General features: G+C 41.8%; 1 protein-coding gene and 1 long non-coding RNA gene across 5 annotated transcripts in view; one reads left to right on the forward strand and one right to left on the reverse strand.

Moving 5' to 3' along the window:
* PIK3R1 (phosphoinositide-3-kinase regulatory subunit 1) overlaps positions 1–24198 on the reverse strand; it is a 63953-nt gene that overhangs the window by 13250 nt on the left and 26505 nt on the right. For 2 of the 4 annotated variants that reach the window (XM_083465300.1, XM_083465301.1), the window contains exons 3-7: positions 12731–12823; positions 10697–10771; positions 8727–8858; positions 7585–7786; positions 7155–7234 (exon numbers count right to left, since the gene is read on the reverse strand). In XM_083465300.1, coding sequence (XP_083321426.1) covers positions 7155–7234; positions 7585–7786; positions 8727–8858; positions 10697–10771; positions 12731–12823 — 582 coding nt within the window. Of the gene's footprint in view, positions 1–3429; positions 6433–7154; positions 7235–7584; positions 7787–8726; positions 8859–10696; positions 10772–12730; positions 12824–17101; positions 17590–24198 lie in introns of those variants that run through there. The other 2 variants (XM_083465302.1, XM_083465303.1) reach the window with 2 other exon arrangements.
* LOC310688762 lies at positions 8865–10373 on the forward strand. The gene is made up of 2 exons (XR_014517155.1): positions 8865–9554; positions 10071–10373. It is a non-coding gene; the product is annotated as an uncharacterized lncRNA (long non-coding RNA).

Raw genomic sequence — 24198 nt, forward strand, 5'->3', positions numbered from 1 at the left:
ATTCTGAACAATAACCCTTGCTGTCTTCTTTTCCCCCCCATGCACTAAAGATAATTTAATTCAGCAACTTAACAGCAGCAGGTTAACCCCCAAATCCCAGTTCTGATCTGAGATCAGCTTTTGTGGCATCCAGAATATGCCAGCCTCCGACAATAATGCTGCAACGTTACCTGGTGGGTCCATTTCTATGTAAAACATCAAATCCGTGCCACAATTTATATCTGTCCTAGGATAGTCTATGTCCAGTTCTTCCATGTTCCAGACAGTGTTGTACATTTGTACGAGTTTCAGCGAGTAAGCTCACTTAGAAGGAAACAGCCGGGATCTCTTTGTAATGGTGTCTTGGAATTCATTTTAAAACCTATAAGGGGCTGCACTGTAACCTATTACATCATAATCCCCAGCCAATCATGTCAAAAATAATGTCACTGGACCACTCCTGTTTCATTCCTCCCCCCCCCCACTCTTATTCCTTGTTAATCTTATAACAATTGTCATTTCAGAAAGAATAGACACTTCATAGAATTGTGATCGGCACCTGATTGTATTTATAAAGACGACGGAACATGTTCTCAGTTTACACTGATTCCACCCCCACCCCACCCCCCTTTAATCTTTTCTGTCGGCTGCTTGGTACATTCCACTGCTGGCAGGTTGACAAAAGGCTGATAGCAGCAGCAGGAAGCGTTTTCCTTCAATACAGTAGATTTCTTGGTGCACAGAGAGATCACATCTCTGTCCCAGCTTTCTGTTCTCTAGCAGGGTTTACGACTGACTGCAATCCTTCCATGCACATTTTGACTCTACTACGGGTGCGCTTTTTAAATAAAAGCCTGACAAGAGGAAAGTTCGGAAGCTCCAGATCAGCGGCGTAGCGTGGGTTGTCAGCACCCGGGGCAAGGCAAGTAATTTGCGCCCCCTAACCCGGGGCAAGGCAAGTAATTTGCGCCCCTAACCCCTAACCTGCCGCCGCTGCCAGCTTCTTGCTGCTGCCTGGGCCGGGTATTCACAGTTCTACAAATCTTTGGCGCTGGCTTGCTCCATTAGTTTAACTTGGGGGGGGGGGGTGAGAGAGAGATTGCAATCGTGCTATGTGCACCGAGAGGGGGGGCACGGTTGTAACGCAGTGGGGGGGGGGGGGAGAGAAGAAGAGAAACTAGCAGGAGAACCTTGATTTCCCTCTGCAGCTCTGTGGGGAAGGAGGGCGCAGACTGGGCTCCTTCCTCGCCACAAGATCCCTCGGCTGGCCGGGGCCGCGCTCCCCTCTCCCGGCCGGCAGCGCCTGCAAAGGCTGCGGGTTCCGCTGCTCCTCCGTCTCTCTTTCCACTGGTAGCGAGAGCGGGTGGGAGGGGGCCACCCGGGAGCCGTAAATGGGTGCCAAATAAGGAGAGCGGGGGCCTGGATCCTGGCCTTGTTTGGCGCTTCCCCTCAGCCGGTCGCCCAGCCAAGCCCGCGGCGGCGGCGAGGCGATGCCCGCGCAGGGGGGCGCCCACCCCTCGGCCCCCGCCCGGCACTGCCGCCCCAGCACCTGCCCGCTCCTCCCAAGGGGCCTCCTCTCCCTCCCGCCTCTTCGCAGCAGTCCTCGCGGGGCGGACAGGCTCGACTCTCCCCTCCCTCTTGCGCCCCATCCCGCGCCCGATCCTGGCCAGGCTCCGGCTCCGGACCTCCTTGCTAGCGCCTGCTACTCCCCCTGGTCACCCAGCCCGACCCCTCCTCCCAAAGGAGCTGAGCCCCGAGGCTCTTCGGCGACTCTGGAGGTGGCGAGTGCGCCCCCCCAGATGTTGCGCCCGGTGCGGCCGGCACCCCTTGCACCCCCCACGCTACGCCACTGCTCCAGATATATTACCAAGTGCCCATTTTGCACAAGTCTGGGTACCAACTGCTTCTTTAAAACACAAGGTCCTGTACTAATAACATGCCACCTTCAAGAAATGCCCTTTTTCAGGAAAGCTGGCAAATGCAATTGTCTAATTCTTCACAAAACGTAGAAACTCAGAATCTATCTTTGCTGTTTGGAGTTCCAATCAGTCTTTTTTTTTTTAAAAAAAAAAAAAAAAGATAAACAACGGTAGAAGTTTACACTGCTATGAGCAAAACCAAACAACTTCATGTTAATTAAATCAAGCCCACCATCGTTAAATGCTTAGCAAAATACAACAGAATATATCAGTATGCCTAGTTCATACTGCTTCTTTTGACCTGCTGTCATCAGGGCATTTGCCATTTTGGCAATTCCTGAAGAGCAAAAATTCTTGGTCAGCCTTCTCTGCTTTAGACTGGATATTTTCTCAGGTCTCTTCCTCCGGGCTCTCTCACAGCTAAAGCGACCTATTATTTCTTTAAAAGGTGATTTCTTACTCAGCATCAGAAAAAAAAAAATCCTTAAAGAAGTCACCAAGCAGACAGATTCCAATATTTTACACATTTATCACCACAGAAAGCCAGACGTGGAAAATATTTAACTCATTAGTACTACTGTTGCCTTACCAATTCTTATACCGGAACTCTAGGTGATGTGCATTGCAGAACACCACGAATGAAAGCCAACTCACATCTTCTAAGCACTGCACATACAAATGAACTCTTGACCATTTTTATCCTTCAAGACAAGTACTAGCATGTAAGGACATGGCTGCAGCACCAACAGCAGCAAAAACATGCACACACTCGTTGCCCTGCAACAGCCATGCTTAAACCCATCCCACAGTAGCCTCCCCCTCCTCTACAACCCTTTAGGTGGACATGCTCCAGAGATTCCTTCCATTTGCCTCATGTAACAGGACACTTCAGACAGTCCCAGACACAAGTCCAAACATTGAACTTGAGGGTTTAGCCCACCTGCTATCCAAACAGCTCTGTTGCCAAGGTACATTTCTTAAATTAGGTTCTGAAAGACGAAAGAGCACACATAGCTAGCTCCCGTAGCCCAACGAGGCAGTCGCTGTCATTTTTATTTGTTTCCCCCCCTCAAATCGCTTTTAACAGCAAAAGTGGGAAGAATAAGTACACTCCCTCACCAAAAGTTTTACTACTGGCTAAACTCCGGAACAGCCACACTTATATGATCAGGTTACTGCTTGACCCAAACTAGTCTAGCTTGCTGTGACACGATGTGGAAAACCAGAACAGGCAAGACACTGACAGACAGGTGATTTTCCACTGTTCCAGCAGATAACTGAACAGGTGTCAAGTTTCACTCAAATCTCATTTTAACTATGAAAGCTTGCTGATTAGTCTAATGATCATATATAGTACAAGTATGCATATACAATGCATATATGCATGCATTTATATACACATACACACACATATACGATCACATGCATTTCATTTAAACACACACACACACACACACACACACACACACTCACAGAGAGAGAGAGAGAGAGAGAGAGAGAGAGAGAATGAGAATGAGAGTGAGTCACTTACTTTGTATACTGTGCATGGCACTTGGTCACCCTTGCATTTGACAACCTGAAATTGCCAGATTGTAGATGGCCTCTGCCCAGCTCCACAAAATTTACATGTACCAATATATTTCAAGAAAATAAACTATCCTTGGAACCGAAGGCAACAAGAATCAAGTGTCTCCAAAAGTGTCTTCTAGCTCCTTAATTCCAGAAGAAAAAGCAGCAACGTGCAAAATAATAATAATAAATAAATAAAAACTCCAAGTCCTCTTACGCTTTAGAAAGAATTGACTTCTTGTGGCTCTCTCAGACTATCTGCTCACCTCTATTTCATCACTGATTTTAGTAGTTTAAAAAAAAAGTCCTCTGTAGCTTGCACGTCTCTCTGAGATAAAGATCTCAGTTTCATGATTAACTTGGGCAGGTTCAAATATTTGCTGAGCAAGAGATTTCATGCGGGTGGGGGGGGGAGGGTAGGCAGAGTCAAAGTCAGAGTTGTCATCGGCTAACAAGTGGCCAATGCAAGACTAACCCAGTCTCATTTTAGCCAAGTAAATGAGAAGACCATTGTAAGTGGCCTTAAAATAGTCTCTGTAGCTGGCTGCTGCATGCAGAAGTGAAGTACATGACTGTCAAGAAAAGCATTATGAGCAGCCAAACACAGGAAGTGGCTGAGCTGGGGAGGGGGGGGGGGGAGAAACAGAATGAAAGCCTTCCTTGTAAAGTTCTGCGTCTCTGAGAGCCCACAAGCGCAGAAGAAGCTTGTTAGCATTCACTGCATCACCTTCCACACACTTTCACCGGACCACAACGACAGGTGGTGTTTGAAGACCCATAAAATGAAGCCCCACACTGCTGAGTCAAATTAAAATCAACTTGAAGTCCCCAGTCCCTCCCTGAACACCCGCTAGCTTCAACCTGGGTACATCGACAGCCACAGAGCTTTCAAGTTACATGAGTTTAAACTTGAAACTCAGCCCCTCTGTTTGCTTGCATTGCCTGCTTATATCAATCAATCACTCACTCAATCAATCAATCAAATCAGGATTTATTAGTCAACTGACCATAATAACTTATACGTATACTTTGGCAACTTTTGGCATCTCGGGTACCAATTGGTATTCTCAATCTTTGTTGGCCTGGGATCAAATTGCATTAAAAGTCCTGAATTTGGGCAGAAACATATTTTGGGAGATTTTACTTTATTATGAGCTTCACATCTCCTTGCCTTTGACTACAAAAATAAAAATGTTATACAATCACAAAGGAAATAAGCTTCTGGTTCATTTAATGGGGAACAGAAAATTAATTGGGGGGGTGGAGGGAGACACATATTTATGTTTTCCACTTTAATGTAATTTGAGTACTATAACGGCAATCTGCTTAAACTGTTCACGTTTAATTACAGAAACTGCTATTAATTACAGAAACCTGTTGACTCCATTTTATGATATTGTTTCAACGATTGTAGAAAAGTCCATTCCCATCTACTCTGACTTGGAATACAGGAATGGTATTCAGAGTCACTGTCCAACTATGGGTTTCTATAAACTTATAGGAGTATCTGATATTTAATTTGGGCTTGATTTAGTTCTTCCCCTATAGATGGCACCAAAAACACAGAACTCAGTGTGTGGAGCTAATCCGTTCATGCGTGTGCAAGGCTGCATGCAAAAAGCAAAAGAGAGGGGCAGGATTGTGCATTGTGACTGCAATTTGATTTATTCTCTTCCATAAAAACCAGAATTTTACCACATCTTGCATAATTTGGTTACTTGTTTGATGGTGCTTGAAAGACTGGATTCACAAAGAATCTAAAAGCAGAGGTTGATTACAAACCCAACTTCCAACTGCAATATTTGTCTGTGTTACTTAGTTGGCTTACACTAAGGAAATCACTGGTGTCTGTATCCCCCCCCCCACATACAAAATAAGAAGCACTGACAGAGTATGGGAATCACAATTCAGCAAGGTATTTTATTCGTTTAAAATTACGTGAGCCTTGCTTATTATTAGCTTAGAAGGGGAGCCCTCTGCTGGACAAACATCAGAATGTAGACTGGCTTAAAGTGACAGTAAGGGATGCCAAGAGCAGGGGGATAGAGTTAAAATTATGTTTTTAAAGCCAAATCACTTAGACTCAATAATTTTCCCTAAGCACAGGTGAGTTGTGATAAAGGATTATACTGAAATCTATAAATGCACAGCTTACAGTGATATCAATTGATAATGTACTTAAAATATTCCTTAATAAAAACATAGGGTGAAATACAGCACAGTGCAGGTGAATTTCCTTTCCTGAAATGAGGCTCTTCCTTCCTTTTCTTCCCCTGAAGCCATGATGCTCCCCTCTCCCCACAAAGCAACAACAAGGTTTGAGCAGGGGGAGTATGCATGGATACGATTCAGTAGGTACCATCTTGGAAGAATCCTTTGACACTTGGTGTGGTGTCTATTCCAAGATAGAACCGAGTGCCTGCAGTTTTCATAATCCAGTTTTCTAAAAAGGGTCAACCAACCATGTCAATTCAATGACCAAAGCTGCCGTCAGATTTCACATGCATTTTTTTCACAATTCCCTACAACAGCTCTCTAAAGCAGGCAACAGTTTTCATACCTGATCCAATCCAATCCAAATAACTTTACTGTGCTAGCCATTGGTCATGACAAATCTGAATCAAAAATAAATACAAGCAAAAGGGATGCTGCGCCACAAATAACAGTCGCTATTTAGATCTTTGTGTCTCCCTTACAGTTCACAGTTTTCATACCCAGTACCAATACATCCATTTGTTTCTGGGTATCCATTTTCAACCATTGCTTTTTAAAATTATGCTCGCACACCCAAATCATATCTGTTTGACTTCACATTCTGTTCCCGAGACAGCCTCTACTACACTCAGTTTTTTCAGACACATTAAATCTGCTTTAAATAAAAGTATGTGCCAAAAGTTTGCTTATTTCGTCATCAGTCACCAAAGAACACCTTACAATGTCCACAGTATACAAAATCCCCCAGCGAAAGGTTCTTTCCAACATTATGTCAGTGCAGTGCCAAGGTCTGCCCTATGGTTACAGGTCATGGTTTCAGGAGAGTGACGTTAACCTTGACCCTGAGCTTGGACAATACCCTAAGCCAAACCTTTCCTGCAGGAGCCAAAAAGGCACAGGGAGGAGCAAAATGGGTGCAGGCTCCTCACTGGGAGTCAGCACATTCATGGAGCCATGGTAAGCCATACTCTTCTGCGTTGTGATGACATAAGGCTTTAAGCAAGGAAAAATTGGTTGACAGATTACCATCCTTAGCTTACAGACAGGGGTGGGGACAGCCCAATAGATTGTGTAAATCTATCTAGGGAGTTTGTGGCAGAGGTGAGATTTGAACCCAGCTCATGGTACAACTGTGTATCTTATCTTTGGATATTTCTACACAGGAGTTTCCCTCAGTGCTTAATCAGAAAACAAGGCAAGCAGGAAGGTACAATTGCATACCAGAACAGCTCCCATGCACTGCCCTAGATTCCTCACAGCTGCCTTATGGACAGCGCGGCTTGGCAGAGTAGCCTACTTGGTTTTCAGCTGTGAACATTGCTACCTGAAGTTAACCATCAGAGAAGGCAAAACCATTTTGCCTCAGACTTCCCAATTCAACATAATAATAAAGGCAGAGGGTAAGAAAATGCCACAAGTACAGCCTTCTCCAAAATATACTTCAAAATGCCTCCAAAATCCAGATTTTCTTACCTGGTGCAGGTTGTCTTTCATTCCATTCACTTGTAATTAACACTTCCAGGATTTTTATGTGATGTTCAGGACTGTCAGAGCTGTAAAAAAATATTGGTCTTATATTAAAACAAGGAAGCATGCGCTGAACAAGTTGAATATTCTGAATAATATCAGACACGTATACAAATGATTTCACTTGCTTCTGCAACTTTAATTGGTTTTCTAACTGCATGATTAAATGGGTGGTATTCAACTAAGGTTTACTTAGTGTAGAGCCACTGGAATTAATGAAAATGACTAAGTTAGGGGCCATTAATTTCAATATATATACTTTGAGTGAAACTTTATTAAATACTATCTCATTATTAACTCACTCTAGTACCTTACGGTTGGTGGGGAGGTAAGAAATCTTATAAATAAGTAAGTTAAATAAATGCATACACCTTACCTTGCTATCTGGGTCCTGAAGAGCAGAAAGCTGAAAATTTCAGCTAGGGATCTTGCATTTAAAAGGTTTTTGGTAGAGTTCTGACAAAGTCTGGAGAAATGTTTGAGTAGATACTGGAGTGTGAGCCAATACTGTTGAGGTATATTAGGAGATCTGATGAGCCTCTTCAGCACTTGAGCATATTCCTCTGAGTTTTGCACTTCTGCAAAGAAATGAACGTTTCCTAATGAGGTTCGTGTAATTCAACAAGAAGTTTTACAGGAAGACATGAATTCTTTCTTCTCTTGAACGATGAGAACTTTAGTAAGCATGGACAGAAAAAAGGATCAACTATACAAAAGTCAAAGTGAAACAGGAGTATCATTTGGTAAAAAGCCACAAAATGTTCAGCGTGTGCTGATAGAAGTCTGTCTTCTGTTTAGCATCATACATGATTGGGTAATTCTGAGATGTAGCTGATAAGCATCGGAGGTGCTGTTGTAACTTTGAAGGTTACACTAGAAGCAATATCCTGTCCCTAGAATTTGCAAATAACTATCAAGGCTGCCACTGAGCAGGTTGAGTCCTACTGCCTGAATTCAATACTAAAAGAGATGGGCCTTATCTATGCATATTTATTGCACTGTATCCCAGAATTGCGAATGGACTTCAGAATCTTGTCTACTCTAATACATTTACCTCGCAAGTACTGATAAAAGGTTAACAATTAGCTCTTTCTGCATACAGACAAATCCTTGATTTGTTAACCAGGGTTTGTACAAATATCGTACTTGCCAAGTCACAATGAGTTCTTAACACTAAGAACCGCTTCGTACATTATGTTTTTAAGAAAATTCCATGAGATTTTGTTAACATGAAAATGAAAGGTGAGCGCATAACATGCAAACAGACAAATGTTTTCAACTAGATATGTCTGCCAGGGAAACGGGACTATGCGGCAGATCTTTGCTATGTGTACAAAGCAGATCCAAAAAGAATGTGTTTGTGTTTCTGCAGGGCTCAAAAAATGTATGCAAGTCTTGTCTAAAGGTCCAATTTTTGGTATATTAAGCCTCCCATAACCTACCCTTGGAGGAAACAAAAATTACCACTGTTAATGAATTCTGCATTTGCAAAAAAAAAAAAAAAGTTTACGTTCATACCTTGTGCTATGGAAATCATTTCATTGTAAACAGATGCTGGAATGACAGGATTTGGCAAGTCCACAAAGTACCTCTTCAAAGCATCTGATAAAACCTGCAGATCGAGGGCATCAAAATCCACTGCAGAAAAATCTGAGAGAGGGAGAGACAGGTCCCAGTCATGCTTTGCCTCTGGAGCACGTTCAGTCTGCCTGCTCCCACCCCTACCGTTTTCTTGATCATGCAAAACAGAAAGCAATGCTTGCATCTCAATTTGGTTTATAGTGAACCATTTGTAGCAAACAAGGCACCCAAAATGTGCTTTTATTTATTTATTTCAATCCATAGGTCTACCCAAGTCAGCTTACTTAAAATAACACACGACACAACATCACCGAGGCTGCTTCTACCCGGTTTCATGCAAGTCATTGCTCTGGGGTAGCATATCCCCGATTTCCTACAGGGCTATAGGTCTTATTATACTATCCAAGGGCAGATAGGGAGCTACTGTAGGCACAGGAGCTGTGCATTGGCTGAGCTGCTTAGTGATGGCAGTTGGGTGTTCTGTTGCCTGGATGTTCTGTTGCCTGGGTGTACGGTTCTTACTGCCCTCCCCCTAGGACTCCATACCTTTTACAACTATCTAAAAAAGGAACTCTTCACAAAAGTTCAATTTTATGTAGAACACATGTAAGAGACATTGCAGAAAGACAACGTACTGTAAAGGCTCCACTTCCTAATGTAAGAAGTTTGGCAATCACATCCCATGCCCCCCTCTAATGCCAAGTTTGTCTACAGAAAGTAATGGCAACAGGCCGCTAAGAGAGAGTATGGCGAATCTGCACACTGGTGAGGAATATTTTTTTTAAAAAAGCAATATATAATAAGCAAGAACCTTTACAAACATATTGAATGCCTTTGCATTATTCACCTGTAAGACCATTCAAGGAATCATGAATGAAAAGGAAAATACATTGCCACACCATACAAATAACATACAAAAGTATACTCCAGTCAAGGAGATCTGTCCAAAGTCCACCAGGAGACTTCGTTGCTTTGATATACCTCTCACTAATGGGGCAATATGAGTAGATTGTTTTAGGCCTTCTAAGAGTTCAAGGTATTTTTAACTGAGCTATGTTTTACATACTAATATTTTGTGTAAACAGTAGCACAGTAAAGCATTACAACCAATGATAAGGCCAGAGTGAAAACAAGAACATGTTTTATTGGCTGGCGCTGAAAGTTACTTTACATCTCTAAAATTTCAGATATATATGCAAATGCATATACACATATATGCATGTGCATGCAGAACAAAATTATTAAATGGATGCATGTTAAAGTTTAAAAATATGTTTTCAGGTCCAAGAGAAATCTTCCTCGGACCCAGAAGATTTGAAGAACTGTAGACTGGCTGCATCTGGAGTTTTACAGCATGTTTTCATCAATATTCTGATTACACAAGGCTCTATTTCTCATGTTTTGCTCAAGCAGTTATAGTGATGGATGTACTGGATTGGTCCCTAGGGAATTCTCTCCCCAGGGAGGCCCACTGGCACCAGCCTTGCTATTGTTCTATTGCTTGTGTTTTCCTGGGCATTTGGGAATTTCCAACACTATGATATTGTGTTCTTATATCTCTTTTAATAATATTTATATGATTTTTTCATTGCATTTCTCACTTTCTCTGTAAACTGCTCTGAGACTTCTTTTAGTGGGGAAGCCATGCATAAATCTTACCTTACCTAACCTAAGTTACAGCAGCATCCTCAGCCAATCATATTTCTTAAAAGCTATTACCGACCAAGATATTTCCAAGTAGGCCTAATCCCAGGAATTTGCGAAGTCAATGGGACCCGGGGTCAGTGAAAGCTAAGACTGTAACTGAATACCAATGGAATACACTGCTCTGCCATGTGTAAGTTTTACATGTTAAATTAATTCGTCCCATGTGAATAACCCTGAAATCTATTAATATTTGTACCTACCACACTCAGTAATTTGTCTCAATTCACCAGTACTGCTTGATCCATGTGACCTGTACAGCGTTGAACATTCCAGACCTTAAAAACAGAGCAGATTGGGTTTTTAAAACAAAGAAACAAGCACTCTCAAGCAAATCCTGTGGCTTTTTGTACATCATGTTTCACCCAAATGCCACTGCATAGCAGGAGTTTGCGCATGCTTGTGTAATTACGTTCTTAGTCTCTCACATCTAATTGCACCCCATGCAGGACATGTCTGCAAACAACCAGCTGAGAAACACTACAAAAATATACCTTATCCAAATTCTTGACTTTGAAATTTGCATCAGGGCCAAACTAAACATGAAATGGAAGATCTATGATCAAGTTCTGACTTTAAAACAAAACAAAACTTTAATACAATGGTACCTCAGTTTACATACACTTCAGGTTACATACGCTTCAGGTTACAGACTCCGCTAACCCAGAAACAGCACCTCGGGTTAAGAACTTTGCTTCAGGATGAGAACAGAAATCGTGTCCCTGCGGCGCGGCGGCAGCGGGAGACTCCATTAGCTAAAGTGGTGCTTCAGGTTAAGAACAATTTCAGGTTAAGAATGGACCTCCAGAACAAATTAAGTACTTAACCCGAGGTACCACTGTAGTTAGTTGGTGGAAGATGTTTCAGCAGCATAAGAGTTGGGCATGATCCTTTAAGAAACCCTCCCAAACTCAGTGCCTGTATATTTTGAAACAGCCGTTCTCACTACAGGTGCTACTTCCTTTCAATAAGAAGTGTTTGAAGTTGGTGACATTTAACAATGGCTGCATTTAAAGTAAACCAGTCATGAGAGCAAGAACTACACTTAAGAGATTGCAAACAAACAACCTTCAAACCGTCTGTCTTTTAACCTGCACCAATAGTCAGTCCTGTTTTAACTTCTAAACCTAAGGAATAACACTGCGGAGGTGAGGCTGACCAGTTGAAGAAGTCAGATGGAGAAAGGAACACACATACACAATAAATCCATGCTGGGATGGGAACAGTACAGTAACAGAAATGCTAGTCAAACTATAGAAGGAAAATTCATGTTTCATTATGGGAGGAAATTTCTCTCCTCTGGCAACATTCTTCAGCAAATGGGAAGGGCAAAGAAAGGTTTGTAGCAAGTTTGAATTTTGACACACACAGAAGTGAGAGTTTCCACTGAAGTTTACTAACACTGAAGCACTCTGATGGCTGTTCTTCTTTCTAAGAAACTGACACAGCCTTAGCAATTGTGCTTTTTGCCTCATGAGTTTTTTTCCTCCAAAGTGTGATGTTGGTATATTTGTTTACAAACAGGGAATACAAAATACATTATTACTCTCCAGGACTCCCCGCCATTCAAAGTAAACCCAAACACTGTGCCTTGGCTTCTCACACCTGAGGGAAGCAGGGCCCCCGTAAGGCAGCCTTTCCCAACCTAATGCTCTCCAGATGTTGTTGGGACTACAAATCCCATTATCCCTGACCATTTATTGGCTGGGTTCGCTGGGAAATGTAGCCCAAAACACCTGGAGGGCACCAGGTTGGGGAAAAGCTGGTTTAATGCTCCCAAGCAGTCCCTACCTGTGGATCAACTACTCACTTCAAGGGCAGAGTATTTGCTACCTGTTTGAAAACATTTCACATTTCTAGGGCTTTTCCAAATTTGTCTTTACATGTTCATTTCAATATAGCTCAACAGCCAGTTATGAGGTGGCAAGCTACTTTAATAAACCAAGTAGCCACAATTCAAGCAGCATGCAACTGTATTATTATTATTATTATTATTATTATTATTATTATTATTATTATTATTTATTATTATTATTATTCTGGACCTTGGGTATAATTCCAACATCACTGGAAGCAAGCACATGAGTATTGTGCAAGACTAAGCATGATCTGATATGCCTCCTGACATTTAGGCCTGCCATTTGCAATTCAAAAATGTGAAGCTCAAAAGGGGTGGTATCCGAATGACCAGGCACACAAGAAAGTTATATTCTAGCCCCAGGCCACCATATGCATACCTTTTCTTTCAATGGCTTCCACTAACTTGATAAGAAGAGGAGCCGCCTTTTCAGGTGGAGAAAACTGCTCTGAAAGATCTGGAAGTGTAAAAGCTGTAAAGGAAAGGAGAAATAAATAAAATATTTTTTAAAAAATGAAGCAGCTGAGGTACAGTTAAAGAGTTCATGAAAAGCATGAGATGTATTGCAGCTGGTTAAATTTTAAACACTGAACAAATTCCCTTTATCAGCTGGCAAAGTCTAGGCAAACAGTTTTCTCGTCAGCCCTTGCGTATTAGAACCATACATAATCACTTAGTTAAAAAGGAGAAGAAGTTTGAGTCCCAAATAATTCAGGACATATTCAGCATAGTTTCAGTAGAAATTCTGCTGGCCTGGAATGAAACTTCAGAAACACATGCTACACCCTTTGCTATTTTGAACCACTTATCACTACAATATGAATTTTCTCATGCAATAGTGAATAAATAATATGCACCCTTATATTTCTCTAACTCTTTCACTGCAAAGGGCTCAAGTCATGTTGCATCAATGGCACACTCGTTTCTGAGAAACATAAATAAAAGAAAGGTCATGAACCTTATCCAGATCTGTGTCTAGGCCATGTGTGATAGCCATGCACAAGTGTTTTAGTGGATGGGAATAGCAACCTTGTCACAGGAGTGCTTAGGGGGTCACTGTGCCACTATCAACGTCTTGCAAAAAAAAGAAGCAACCTTATATTGAATGCTATCCCTGCCAGCATGGCATATTTCCATGGCTAGCTAAAACAGAGTATAAGAGCAGTGATGGACCCTGCTGGGTGAAAGATGGTCCAGAGTTTTGCACTGGCTGCCGTGAGCAATGAAAACATGCACCCAAATATGCTGGGGGTGTAATAAATGAGATAGTTGCTGTACAGTGGTTCATGGAAAGTGCATAGTAGTTTGAAACTGGCATCCAATTTTGTGTTCATGGACACACCAAAATAGCAACTGGAGCTCTTCATTGGAGCAACCTTTTGAGAAGTCTCGACACGCCTCCCCCGGCCTTGTCTGTTTCAATTTTCAGTATAACTGATGAAGGAAGCCTGTTGGGCATGGCGATGCAGAATTCTGTACCACAGGGCACCACTGGAATGTGACCATTTATCAGTGAGGCAGTATCAGAGCCTCACCACTTCTGCCGCTGAGGGGGAGGCATTCTGGTGCGCAGCACTGCCGCTCGTCTTCCCCGCCCCAGGCGGAGAAGCAAAGCGAGTGGCAACAGTTGGAGGAGCGCTCAGGCTCCTGCAGAGTTTGGTGAGAACTGGGACATGGCAGGTGTGGTAGGTAATTCCCATTTCACCTCAGGTGGCGAAACGGGACAGGTCGCCCCTGTGCAGAATTGCACCAGTCTTCCATTCTGGGTCCGTTTGCACCTGGAAGTCCAGATGGGAGATGCAGAGGCGCCTGTGTTCATTGCTCCTCATCAAGTTCCTGAGACCTTTCTGTCCTTAAAAGACACTTGCACCTGCTTTTCCTTGCACTGCATGTACAGCATAACCAATACTCAAACTCGCTTGACCCCACCACCCACTTTTTCTGTCGCTAAAAAGGCTCTTTAAGGGCAGTATGCTTGCTTCCCCCGCAACCTGTAATCTCCCTGAAATGACACATGCAGCCGCCCCAGGGAAAATGGTTCAGAATGGGGGTGCACTTGGCTGGAGACAGGCACAGGGAAGTCTGTGTTGTCATCAAGTCCACATCATAGCACTTGCTATAAAGTTGCATACAGTGGTACCTCGGGTTACATACGCTTCAGGTTACATACGCTTCAGGTTACAGACACCTCTAACCCAGAAATAGTGCTTCAGGTTAAGAACTTTGCTTCAGGATAAGAACAGAAATCATGCTCCGGCGGCGCGGCAGCAGCAGGAGGCCCCATTAGCTAAAGTGGTGCTTCAGGTTAAGAACAGTTTCAAGTTAAGAACAGACCTCCAGAACGAATTAAGTACTTAACCGGAGGTACCACTGTATTTGATGAGCCTCCTCCTTCTCTTTTCTTCCCCTGTCCTCCACAGGCTGCACAGATGCATGATCACATATGTCTGCACACACATACATACCCTAGTGTTCCATACAAAGCATGCGCGTGTTTCCCTGTGTCAACATGTGCTCTGCACTACTGTAGAACTCTTGTGCACTTCAAAACAGAACACAGCCGAATGTGCAAAATCTATACAACCTTCTTATAACAAAATGCAATGGAACAGAAAGCTGTGGACTTGACCAGCCGGGGGAGCTACGCACCTTCTTTCTTTTTGCCCCCCTCCCTTCTGTGATTTCTACAAGAACTATACAAATACCGCCTTTTTTAAAGGATCAGAAACTTCCTCTTAACAGCAGTTCTTTGAATATGCCACAATTACTAGGAAATCCACAGTACAAGAATCTGAAGAAGATTTCCTTGAAGTGCTCTTTGTGAAATGTGTCCAGCAGAAGAACGAACTCTGTGAAAAGAACATTCACTCCCATCCTAGCATGGTGGAGCCAGCAGTAGTCAATCTCGCATTTGTCAACAAGCAATCATGTTATAAAAGTTTAGAAGAAGCTCTGCCAATTTTGGGGAAACTGATCATTGTGAAAGATATCCATGCACAAAGCACCTTGCTGTGTTTTTAAGAGTACTTGTACTTTTATACCTACATGAGTTTTCAGTCACTGTGCCTTTTCAAATGCATGCATGCATGGCCATGTATATGTCGGTTTTCTGCACAAAAATATCTGCATCGAAAACAGCTGTGCACAAAGCAGTTCTGAGGGAGGCAGAATGAAAAATTCAGCTCACTGCCTTCTCTCTCTTACTCCCTCTAGCGGTTTATGTAAGGAAAGCAAATTGCATTTTCCACCCGCCTACGACAATTCCTTTGAGCCTAGTTCTCCCATCCTAGATCAGAAGTAAATTAGGAATGCTGTATCAAGTATTTTGATGCTTTAGAAGAGAGGCTTCTCTTGTCTTATCTTTTGCAGTCAGAAAAATAGGCTGCTGCGGAGCTAGAAATGCTCTTGCAATCAATTGGGTTTGCTACATAAAATATAATTTTGAGGGCTGCAACATGCCCTATCCTATGCACATTCCCCCATGTAGACAAATCAGTTAAAACTGCCTGAAAATTAATCAGTGTTCGAAACTCCCATTGTTCTAGTCACATTTTGCGACAGGGAATTCCATGTGCGCGAGCAGTTTCTGAGACCATGTGAAAAATGAACGTAATATTTTAGCTGCAGTTCATTCATTTTCAGCTTTGTATTCTTTGTATTCTTTCAGCTTTGTTATAAAAAAGTGCACCTAGACATTGCGTTCTTGCACCCATAACCTAGGTTTAAGGTACCATTTAGCTCCTAGCTCTCATATCTCAGTTTCTAACACTGCCATTAATTGAGCAGCGTTTAAAACATATGTAAGCTGGAAATGGCCTCTAGAACAGGTATTCTCCATGCTCTCTCAGAAAAGAGAGAATGACTCTCCTAAGATAATATGAAAAAGGTGGAACAGGAAAAAGAATCTAGTATGGTATATGACTACTTCACAACTGTTTTTACATATGCAAATTTAACTGATAAATCATAGGTAAATCAACCAATATCATAAAGTTAAAAAAGATTTATTTAATTGGGTGACAGCCCTGATTCTTTGAAGCCAAATACCACCTCACTGATTCAAACAAACTGCCAATCATAACTTTAACGAAATTAGTTAAATTCTATATAAACTGATGGGGAGGGGAACCCCTTAACGTTGTAATGTGATGAAGTGATGAGTGAGCAAAGCATATCACCAACAATCCTGACACAACGACACTATCTTAATAGTAGTGGGCTTCGTAGCTCTTGTAGCTGTGAGCTGTTCTGTTCTGCGATGCTCCTGTATAAAATTCCCATACCATTATACTGCAATTGGTACTTTCGGCAGTAAACTTTCCACCTTTGGCACAAAACTGAAAATTACAGTGATTTAGGGTTTTTAAAAAAAAATAAAAAAAGACCTCAGGAAACAGTTGTCTGCCAAACTAAACACTTTACAACATTCTTAGAACTAAGTACCATTTTACAAGATTTACACAGAAGGAAGCCAGGTTTGTTCGTGGTGCTTTAATTTTTTTATATATATTTTTAAAGAAAGCTGACATGCTACAGCAACAAAACGGAATGGAAGCAAGTATTCCAGCTACCACTGCCAAAACAAGCTCTGAATATGGATTAGTGGTAATGGAGCAGAGGACTGAACATGTATCAAAAGGATTATGGCAAGAAACAAGCCCCCACCACCCCCACCCCACCCCTCTCAACACACAATTTTCAATGGACACAGAGAAATAACGAAACTTGACAAGCAGCCTGCAATCTGTACCTGACTTCAAAACTATCTTCTGCTTTGATGTGTGCTTCACAGCACAAAGGTTTGGAGAGCCAAGTCCACTCTTAAGAATCTGGGCAACTTTGCAGATCCCTTTGCTACAATCCAGTATCAGTTTTTCACTTAAAGTAATCATTTTAACGTTCACGTTCAGACCAAGTGCACCCTTTGGGTTTTTTTGTTTTTTTTTTGAAGCCCACTGCCCCCAGTGTTTAAAAGTTGCCAGGGGTTTGTCTTAAAAGAGCCTTCTTCCCTGGTCATTAGGCATTTATCCCAGGTTAAAAGGAGGCTTCTGGTGACATGCGAGAAATGCTGGATTTTCCACTCCTTCTATTTTTACCTTGCCACCGGCCATAACCAATCAGAGGAAACAGAAGCTGAGATTCCCTCCAATCCAAAAGCTCTCCCCCTCTTGTTAATAGAGACATGCCTGAACAGCATTTAGCAACAGCAACGTGTGTGAGCAGACGACACATACCTTGCAACTGAGCACTGCCAACATAGCTACGAGCTGCAAGACGAAACCAGCACACAGCTGCACTTTTTGCAGGAGTTCTCAGTAAAAAGAGATTTTCAGAGTTATTACCTGGCAAAGACCTATGGAAAGTTAAAGCTGGAAGGTTGGGCTCTGCAAGCCTCTGAGCCAAACCTTTCATTACTGCTAGAGGAAGCATGAAAGTGGATAGAACCAAAATTATAACCTAACCTGCCCTTTAAAATGTAATAAGATACACTATTGAAAAAGCTGGGGACACACACCTCATTTACTAGAAGGTATCCAGGAGACTATGGTCTAACATTACAGTTAAAATCAAATCCTGAGTAATTTTACCTTTTCTTTTCTCCTAGATTTTCTCAGCACTGGGCCCAATGAAGGCCTAATGGCTACGGCAGTTCCAGGCCGGCATAGCTCACAGCACATTTCTGCCTGCCTCCTTCAACTTCCAACACCAGCATAATGGATGGGGCTGTGGATACAATGGTGGCTGTCACCCCAGCATGGCCTGCTGCTGCTGCCTGGTCACAGTGTGAATTGCTCTGTTGGTATTTTATGAGGCGGTCCAAAGGCGGAGATTGTAGAATCACAGAGTTGTAGAGTTGGAAAGGACCACAAGGGCCGTATTTTCCAAACCCCTGCAATGCAGGAATCTTCTGTCCAACATAGGGCTCAAACTCAGGACCCCGGGATTAAGACTTTCATGCTCCACCAACTGAGCTATGTATGTAGGTGGCTGGATCCTTTTATTTGTGCTCAGTGTGAGTTTCACATGTACTCAATCAAAAGATTAATTCCTTACCATGCTTTATTTTTAGTTTTAAAAATAAAAATAAAAAAATGCACTCAAATTATACACACTTTCTGCTAAAATGTATGTTTCATATGCTTTTCACTGCACTTCTCCCTTTAATACTTACTATTGCATTTTTAATTCTCTGAAGTATGCATTTTATGAGAATATTTTGAGCAGAAATAGCACCACGAAATTCTGAGAACTGTGTAATCTGAATGACAGCTGCATTTTAATCCACATTTCACTCCTGGGGTGGAAAATTAAAACTTGGACCAATTAATTTCTCTTCCTTCCTTATCACAAGGATTAGTGTTGGTATTGTCTTATCTTTTTAAACTTTAAAACGAAGCCATAGTTTAGCGACAGAACAACGGCAGCCCAACTGCTACTGTGGGGTGCACTAGTGTAGACGTTGTGTTGTTAGCAGCACATTGTATGAAAACAAGATGGTTGCCCCCCCCATGGGGTGACCACAGAAGACCTCAAAAAACAATTAGTAAGTAATACAGTCGCCCCCACCTAGATTCCAGACCACTTCTGCCCTGTCACCCAAATGTTCAAGAACTCTCCCCCATATTTTGTCTGTTCCAAGGTCTAGTGCAGAGCTTTCCAAACTGTATGTCATGACACATTAGTGCAGGCTTCCTCAACCTCGGCCCTCCAGATATTTTTGGCCTACAACTCCCATGATCCCTAGCTAGTAGGACCAGTGGTCAGGGATGATGGGAATTGTAGTCTCAAAACATCTGGAGGGCGGAGGTTGAGGAAGCCTGCATTAGCGTGTTGGCTGTAGTGTGTAGGTGTGTTGTGCGAATGCCCCCCGCCCTGCCCTGCTCCTGCAGCTGGAAAGGGGTTAGTTTAATCTCCGGTTTGCTAGCAAAACTGAATTACTGTGTCGCAAAATGATGCATGTCTAAAAAGTGTGTCAGCAATATGAAAAGTTGGGAAAGCTCTGGTCTAGTGAGATGGGAGGGATGGGTGTGCTCAGTGGTGCAACAACTGTTCATTTGGATGGCACCTGTTCCAAAGAATTGCTTTCTAAGCAACATAATGTAAACATTTATATTTGTAAAAATGATGCATTTATATTTCGCACATTATATCATTTTAAGCTGCTTTAATAAGGTGCATATGCCATCTGTGGTATGAATATGTGTTGTGAGCACCTCCATACCCTCCAAAAGAAAATGTGGCTTTAAAACTTTAGGAAAAAGCTTGCATGGGGAAATACTGCTTACCAACAACTTACCAAAGCCTTCATCCAAAAACCTGATTATAAACTAAGTTGGACATACACTCTCACAACAGGCTAATTCAATCCCAGCCCACTACCCAGAAAGCTCTCGTTTACCAGTATTTTTAACAAAATAAAAAATGATATGCTAGAAAATGTCTTCCCCTCCCCTCTCCCTTGTTAAAGAAAAACAATCCTCAGCACGACAACGCAAGGGGTTCCTATAATACAAAACAAAAATAGATTCTGAGGGGGAAGTTAACTGGATTTAAAAACAAAACAAAACTGGCTTAGAATCACACTAACAAGATGCATCTCCCCAAATTGCTGGTTCTGAGCCAACATTTTGCAATAATAGGCCACGGTGCTTCTTTATTAAAGTTTAATTATTATAACAAGGGCTGTAAATTGTATGTCAGCGCTCAATTTAATATGTAGCAAAGCCATGCTATCTCGTGTTAAAAGGAAGCGATATTGTCTGTGTGGGAGGGAGGAGTTTGTACATTATGTTCTATCAGATTAGGCTTTGGTAACTTTATGAATTACGAGCTGTCATCCACTTTTTCATCTGCCACAGAATATACTTCTTGGAACTGGGAACTATAAATAAGACAGCAGATGTTTTTAGTTGGCTCCAACTGGAACTCTTTTAAAAAAAATGCCTGTAGTTAAATCGTCCTGTTATATTCTACTCCCCTCTATGGGCTGCTTTTGAAGCACACACTATTTTATGAAAGCCACAACACCTTTTCCAACTTGCCTTCTGTTTAGAAATGCCATGTTCAGTATAGAACTGTTAGGTTCAAGGTGCTAACAAAACTTTAGTGGCACTGGAGTAACAGTTTAGCTTGTAAGACCCTTAGAGCTGGGAACTATCTTCTTTTTGCTTGTGCTACTGTAGAAAAGCAATGGCATGCTGTGGAAGTAATAATAATAATAATAATAATAATAATACACACTTATTATTTTTCCTTGTTGAACAGCAACTATAGAAATGCATTTTCTAATTACACTAAAAACAAAGCAGGACATTGGCAAGATCCGCTACCTGTTTATCTCTCTCTCTCTCGCTCTTTTAACCTGATGGCCCTAAAAGTACCTAATGTAGACTGTCTGTTAGTCCTGCTTTACAAAGGACAGTCTTCTTTTTGAAGGAGTCCTCTGTTTTGACTTAGTCCGGTTTCAAGATAAATAACCCTAAAACAGAGGCATGGAAATTATTGCATGGACGGAAGTCTGAGCAGCCACATAGGTCACCTGGACACAGGGTTCCCCCTCCCAATGTTGAGATGTATTGGCTTTCTATTTAAATTATAGTCCTAATTTTAAAATTGGCACCAGTGCTTATAGGAAGGAACACAGGGGTCTGTGGCTCAATATAGCATCGTACACTGACTGGCAGTGGCTTTGCAGGGTTTCAGTTTGAGGACATTCTTGTCCTACCTGGAGATGGCCTGCGATTTTCTGCAAGCAAAGCACATGCTCTTGTCTTTTGTCCTCTTTTCTGGAGTGATGTGTAAGTGGTCACTGTAACATAATACATTTACTAATTTCATTTATAACTGGCATTTAGAGCTACAGTCCTACATGTTCTCTCCAAAAGTTTTATCTTCACTGAGGGGTAGCCTAAGAGATTGACTGGGGTTACTTTTGGCCAGCAAAATATGTAGTATCTTGCCAGTTTGGTACCCAAGTGAGACAGGCAAAAGATATTTTACCTGAACCCTGCAAAGGCCAATCTTGCCGTGACCTGTACAGTGGTACCTTGGGTTACAGATGCTTCATGTTACAGGCTCTGCTAACCCAGAAATAGTACCTCGGGTTAAGAACTTTGCTTCAGGATGAGAACAGAAATCGTGCTCCGGCGGCACAGCAGCGGGAAGCCCCATTAGCTAAAGTAGTGTTTCAGGTTAAGAACAGTTTCAGGTTAAGAACACACCTCCAGAACGAATTACATTCTTAACTAGAGGTACCACTGTATTGCATTGTGTTAAAAATGGAGCAAGTACCATGTAATGTTGGTAAATCTTTGCCAAAAGATGAAAGAATTTTCAGTGCCTAGAGAGCAATTAACAACAACATTAACAATAACCCACCCACCCCCACAACACTTTGCATGCAGAAGTTCCCATGTTTAACTCCAGGTATCTCATTGTATGGCTGGAAGGACTCTTGGCTGAAACCCTGAACTAGATGAGCAAATGAGTTTGACTCAGTATGAGGCATCTTTCTATGCTCCTAAGTTCATTAGAGATGGTCAGCACCAGTTACAGGGCCAAAGTTCTCAAAATGCTTAGAAGGGATACCATTAAGGGGAGGAAATGCAGAGCAGCAAAATCTACTGAAAACAATGTAATGTAAGAGTTAAGTGATCTTATAACTATGAGATTGCTTTGAAGTTACTCTCCACCTCAGGGTGTCAGTATTTTCCACAAAAACCTTATATCAGTCTCCTGCACAACAGCAGGCCATTATGCTATAAGCAGCATTATGCTGCAGAGATCTCTTTTAAGTCTCTAGTTATTCCTTAATTATAGGCTAAAACTGATGCTTCATTTTTTTTTTATTAAAAAGTAATCCATGCCTTTTTTCTAATCTGTGCAGTTCCATGAGAGCACTGCATTTATCCCTGAAGTGTTACATTATTTTGTATTTTACCTTTACCTTTTACTACATTGTTTTGTTTTAATAAACACGTTTTGACTAATCATGTAACTAGGGGGAAATAAATGGATTTTAATAGATTTATTTTATATAGTATTCTTTAACAGATTGGCTCATTACCACTTATATTGTCCAAAGTGGGCTTCTATATGAAGAGTTGAAGACTTATCACCCTCCCAAAAGGAGGCAAGATTCATAATGGTAGCTTCAGATTATCAGAAAACATTGACGAAATTTAACTGTAAACATTTATTGTCAATGTACGCATTTGTTCTTGGCTTCCTACCATGTATCCATTTTGTTTGTACTATTAAGCCATTTAGCTGCCTATTTTATTTCTCATACAAGGGAGTTGAAGCAAATACTTTTCTTCCAAATTAGCACCTCATATTTAGAAGACGAAATGATGTGTGTGTGCCTAATTTAATGGCACAATGAAGAATTTATTCTACACAGAAAATTGGGTAGGTCACCAACCATGCACATAAGCATATGCTGTATGTATCTGTGACAATGTCTGGTCTTATTTCATATTGGCACTCTGACAACAAGCTGTCACTCGTAACAGGAGTTAACACCGTGACATTTCACACTGCTCTGCAAATTCATTTGTCATCTGTTAAGATACCTATGACAAGTTTTGGCAATCATTTTATAGTGAGCTATTTTTAGTCTGGTTTCGTTTTTTAAAAGGACAGCTTTGTTTACATCGAAATGATTAAAATCACATAATCCGGGTAGAGAAACAGTGGTCCTTCAGGATGTTGCTGAACTGCAACTGCTATCATTTCTGAGCAGTGGCCACAGCTGGCTAGGACTGAGGGCAGCTGTAGTTCACCACCATTTGGAGGGTGTCTTAGGTTACCAATAGGGGACAGGGACTAATTCAAATAATTGATTTAATGCAGGTTTCTTGCTTGCAATTTTATCAAGAAAACCACCCCTTGCCCGCCTGTGAACATCTAACTATCTGGAATTTCAAAACTCTGCCAGTAGAGAAAGCTCATCTCTTTTCTAACACAAAAACTAAAGCTGCCAGTATTTAACAATCCCAAGATATCTAGTATCAAGCAAACAGTTCCTTGCATGTTCTGTTTACACAGCATCATACAACATGGCACCGTGCCAGACCCACAAGGAAGCACATGCAATACAGACAGGAGATGTGTAGGTCAGAATGCTCAATGAGGACTTTTTCATTACATAAAGCAGCCCTACTTGTACGGAGAACTTAAGATCTACGTATTTGAATTCTGGTAAACAGGAAATGGGGTGTGTGTGTGTGTGTGTGTGTGTGTGTGAGAGAGAGAGAGAGAGAGAGAGAGAGAGAGAGAGAGAGAGATTGAGAGAGCTGTGTCTAAACTAGGTCTGGTAACCTTTTCTTCTAATAGGCCAGTGCACTTATTCCTAAAATAACTGAAGGCAACACCGCCCACAGCACCTGAGCATGTACTTTGCACACGATTTTTTATTACACTGAATCCACACAGGCAGTTAGAACAAGTTGTACCCTAATTAGCCTTTCCCTTGAATCTTACAGCAATGTACAGACATATGCACCAATTAAAGCTGCTTAAAACTGCGCTGATGTGGCAATTAATTTATTGCACCTCATATTGCTTTGCTGCAGAAAGAGAAGTAACCCTCTTATTTTCTTGTCCGCCACATTTTCTTTCCTGTTCTCCGCGTGCTGTTTTGTTTTTTAAAGATACTTAACATTGCAGGCCTCTCCATTTCTACGCATAAGTAAGATCCACTGAGTTTGATGGGACTTACTCTCAGGTAAGGGCATCTAGGATTTCAGCCAGTCACTTCCCTTATACTGGATGCCTTGGTACTGCTTTCTATCTCTCTAGTATAACAGGCATACTGTGTAAATAGCTATCTTAATTATCTGTAGG

This window comes from Podarcis liolepis (assembly GCF_965112155.1).
Source record: "Podarcis liolepis genome assembly, chromosome: 11".
Lineage (NCBI taxonomy): Eukaryota > Metazoa > Chordata > Lepidosauria > Squamata > Lacertidae > Podarcis > Podarcis liolepis.